At 44.1% G+C, this 3,088-nt stretch overlaps 1 protein-coding gene across 1 annotated transcript in view; it reads right to left on the bottom strand.

Annotated features, from left to right (window-relative positions):
* Positions 1-2,311: 2,311 nt before the first annotated feature.
* LOC137656560 (protein GVQW3-like) overlaps positions 2,312-3,088 on the bottom strand; it is a 2,716-nt gene continuing 1,939 nt past the window's right edge. The window contains exon 2 of the mRNA XM_068390732.1: positions 2,312-2,389. Coding sequence (XP_068246833.1) covers positions 2,312-2,389 — 78 coding nt within the window. The remainder of the gene's footprint in view (positions 2,390-3,088) is intronic.

Raw genomic sequence — 3,088 nt, 5'->3', positions numbered from 1 at the left:
TTGACCCCCTCAAAACATAATTCTATGAGCAGTATTCTCCATCATCCACCACCCGTGTAGCCAAGCTCTTTTAGCGCCTTCAACCACTGTTGGGAGACCAAAAACATTTGCTCTACCTCAGGAAATGACCTCTATTATTCACTTGCAACCTTCCCCATCCTGATCTCCTCCGAAAGTGGACCTCCTTCATGCCTCTTGGGTTCGTTGCTCACATAAAATTGTTTTTGCTGACAACCCCGATATCAATACCTTGCCTATGAAAGACTTGATGACTAAAGTCAATGTCCTAATGGACAGCTACGTTACTATCCTCAAGGTATCCATCAACGCCTCCACACCTGATAAAATAGACTACTAAAATCTTACCCGGAGCAACGTGAATGCAATAAGACTTAGACACCTGTCCTATGATATGCTGGAGCAGCGACAAAGAAACCCATCAACCACATATGCAGACCCTCGCTTGCTCCACTACCACCAAAATATCCAGCCCCTCACACTCCCATTAGCCACAGTTCTGCAACTACAGCTTCTTGTTATGGGCCACCGGAAAGAAATGGCCAATCAGTTGTCAGTGGCCTAAAAACAAATAAGTAGGCCATTGCTTATGGCAGTGGCCTCTCCTGTCACTAATCTTTGATTTTTCACATGATGGAAGTATGAATGTGTGGTGTTTGGTAGACACTGTTGCTTCCTGTTCCATTTTACCAGAGTCACTGGACATAACATAGCCATTATAAGCCTACTGATGTTTGTCTGGTAGATGCCAACGGATCCGAGATCCCCACCCATGGATACGAGACACTCACACTATTATTTGAGAATAACAAATGCCATTGAATATTCATCCTTGATTACATTAGATTTCAAAGAATTAGTGCAGAATACTTCCATATTTCAATCCCGTGGTTGAAATTTTAAAACTGGCACTCCACATAAGCTCATCCACGGATGCCTATGCCAACCTCCTCTCGTCATACCCGGAACTCTTCTATCCTGAACTTAACCAGACTCCCATGGTTCTGACCAATCGTGGTATTTATCACCGTATCAACACAAAGGATCCCTCGTCCTTGGATTGTTTGGCTCCCAGTGAAAAGAAATTCGCAGAAAATGAAGAAATGGGACTTTGTAAACATGCCTCACTTCATTGGTCATTGATCTTATACATCATCCTCGAGAAGGATGGCTCCCAGCGACCTTGTGTGGGTTACATGCGTCTGAGTATGCTGACAGAACTGGATTACTAGCCCTTCCAAAGATAACCGGCATTACCTATTACTTGTACAAAGCAGAGGTTAAAACCACACTCGACCTCTTGAAGGGGTATTACCAGGTGCCCATGAACCCAGAAGACATCCCCAAGACTGTCGTCACCCCCCTCTTTGGTACCTACACCTTCAATCACTCCTACTTTGGTCTTTGGAATGCTGGGGCCAAATTTCATGGCACCAAGAACGGCAACTTAGGGGACTCTCCCTCTGCGGATGTTATGTGGATGACATACATGCGTTCTCTTCCTCCAAACAGGATCACCACCATCACCTACACATCATTCTCAATCGACTACAACATAAGAGTCCTCTAGTCCAGTACGACAAGTGTATTTCTGGCATCAACAACTGCTACCCCTACTGAAAAGGTAGTAGCCATTCAGAACTTCCTCACACCCTAAACTTAAGAGTACTGTGAGAATTCAAGGCCATGATCAGCTATTATCAATGTTCATGCCAGAAATTGCTCCCTCTATTCCTCCCACATGGGCCAGCCAAAGTGCCTGAAGTTAGGTCTCCTTCAAGAAGCAGCCTTCTACAATGCAAAGAATGCCCTATCAAATGCTGCTGCTCTCACTTTTCCCTTTCCACATGCCCCTCTTCTCTCCACTAATGCGAGAGACATTGCGATTGGTGTAATACTTGAGCAGGTGGTAAATTGCTCGCCCCACTCATTCACTGATTTCAGTAGAAAACTGCCCAAGTCAGAATCTGGTTACTCTGCCTTCGACTGTGAATTGTTGGCAGTGCATTTGGCTGTCTGTCACTTTCACCAGATCTTGGAATGTATGCCACTCATCAATTTATACCAAAGGCCTCTGGTGGATGCCTTCACTTAATGGCTGACATTTCTCTGCCGTGGCTTATTACAAATGCAGTCTTGAAACTGTTCATGGAAAAATATGTCCCGTCGCTGATGGTAAGACAAAAACACATTGGCTGCAATCCACCTGTGATTGCATCACATCATCTTGGCAGCAGCCCAACGAAAATATCTAGAGTAACAAGCATGTAGGATATCTTGCACATCCGTCCATTCAGAATGTGTTGCCCACAATGACTCCAGCGCCACTCTCATCTTTGATATCACTACGGGTTGGCCGTGAGGGGTTATACTTGACCCAATACACTTTAACATTACTTGCGACAATATACTACGCAGCTACTGAAGACAGAATTAATTTGGTACAGCATTATTTAGGATTCCAAGGATTTTGTTCGTAACTGTATTTCATACCAAGCATCAAAATTACATTGATACAGCGATTCAGGAATAGTCACCTTTCCTTAGCCTCTTGCTCGTTTTGCCCACATTCATGTCAATCCATATGTCCCCTACATAGATCACAAGTACTCCGTTATCATTTTAACGTCATTAACCGGTCAGCTTGTTGACATTGAACAAGCCCCATGCAAACTGCAATGTCCATCTCATGTACAGCAGCCTGACGCTTAGGGTGATAGCGAGACTTGGTATCCTTGAGCATGTTACTTCCACCTCTCGATTCAGCACATCATTAGCGAATCTTCTCGGTATCACCCTACCTCAGATATCCGCCTACAACTCTGTAGAGAAAAAATTGGCTGAACATTTTTATTGCACTGACAAACCAAATTTGATATCCCTCTGAAATAACTTAAAGGGGTTTACTCAGCTTCCCTGGGTCCTCATAGGACCAAAGAGAACTCCTGAATATGCCATGGATTTCTCGGTAGCTGAGATTGTGTATGGAAATCTTTCGGTTCTCACTGTCAATTTTTTTTTTCTTACTGCAACCTCTTCTGACAATCTCCAGCGCCTGTATCATGTTGCG

This window comes from Palaemon carinicauda, chromosome 17 (assembly GCF_036898095.1).
Source record: "Palaemon carinicauda isolate YSFRI2023 chromosome 17, ASM3689809v2, whole genome shotgun sequence".
Lineage (NCBI taxonomy): Eukaryota > Metazoa > Arthropoda > Malacostraca > Decapoda > Palaemonidae > Palaemon > Palaemon carinicauda.
The sequence above is the reverse complement of the archived record's forward strand: the minus strand, read 5'-3'. Positions and strand labels throughout refer to the sequence as shown.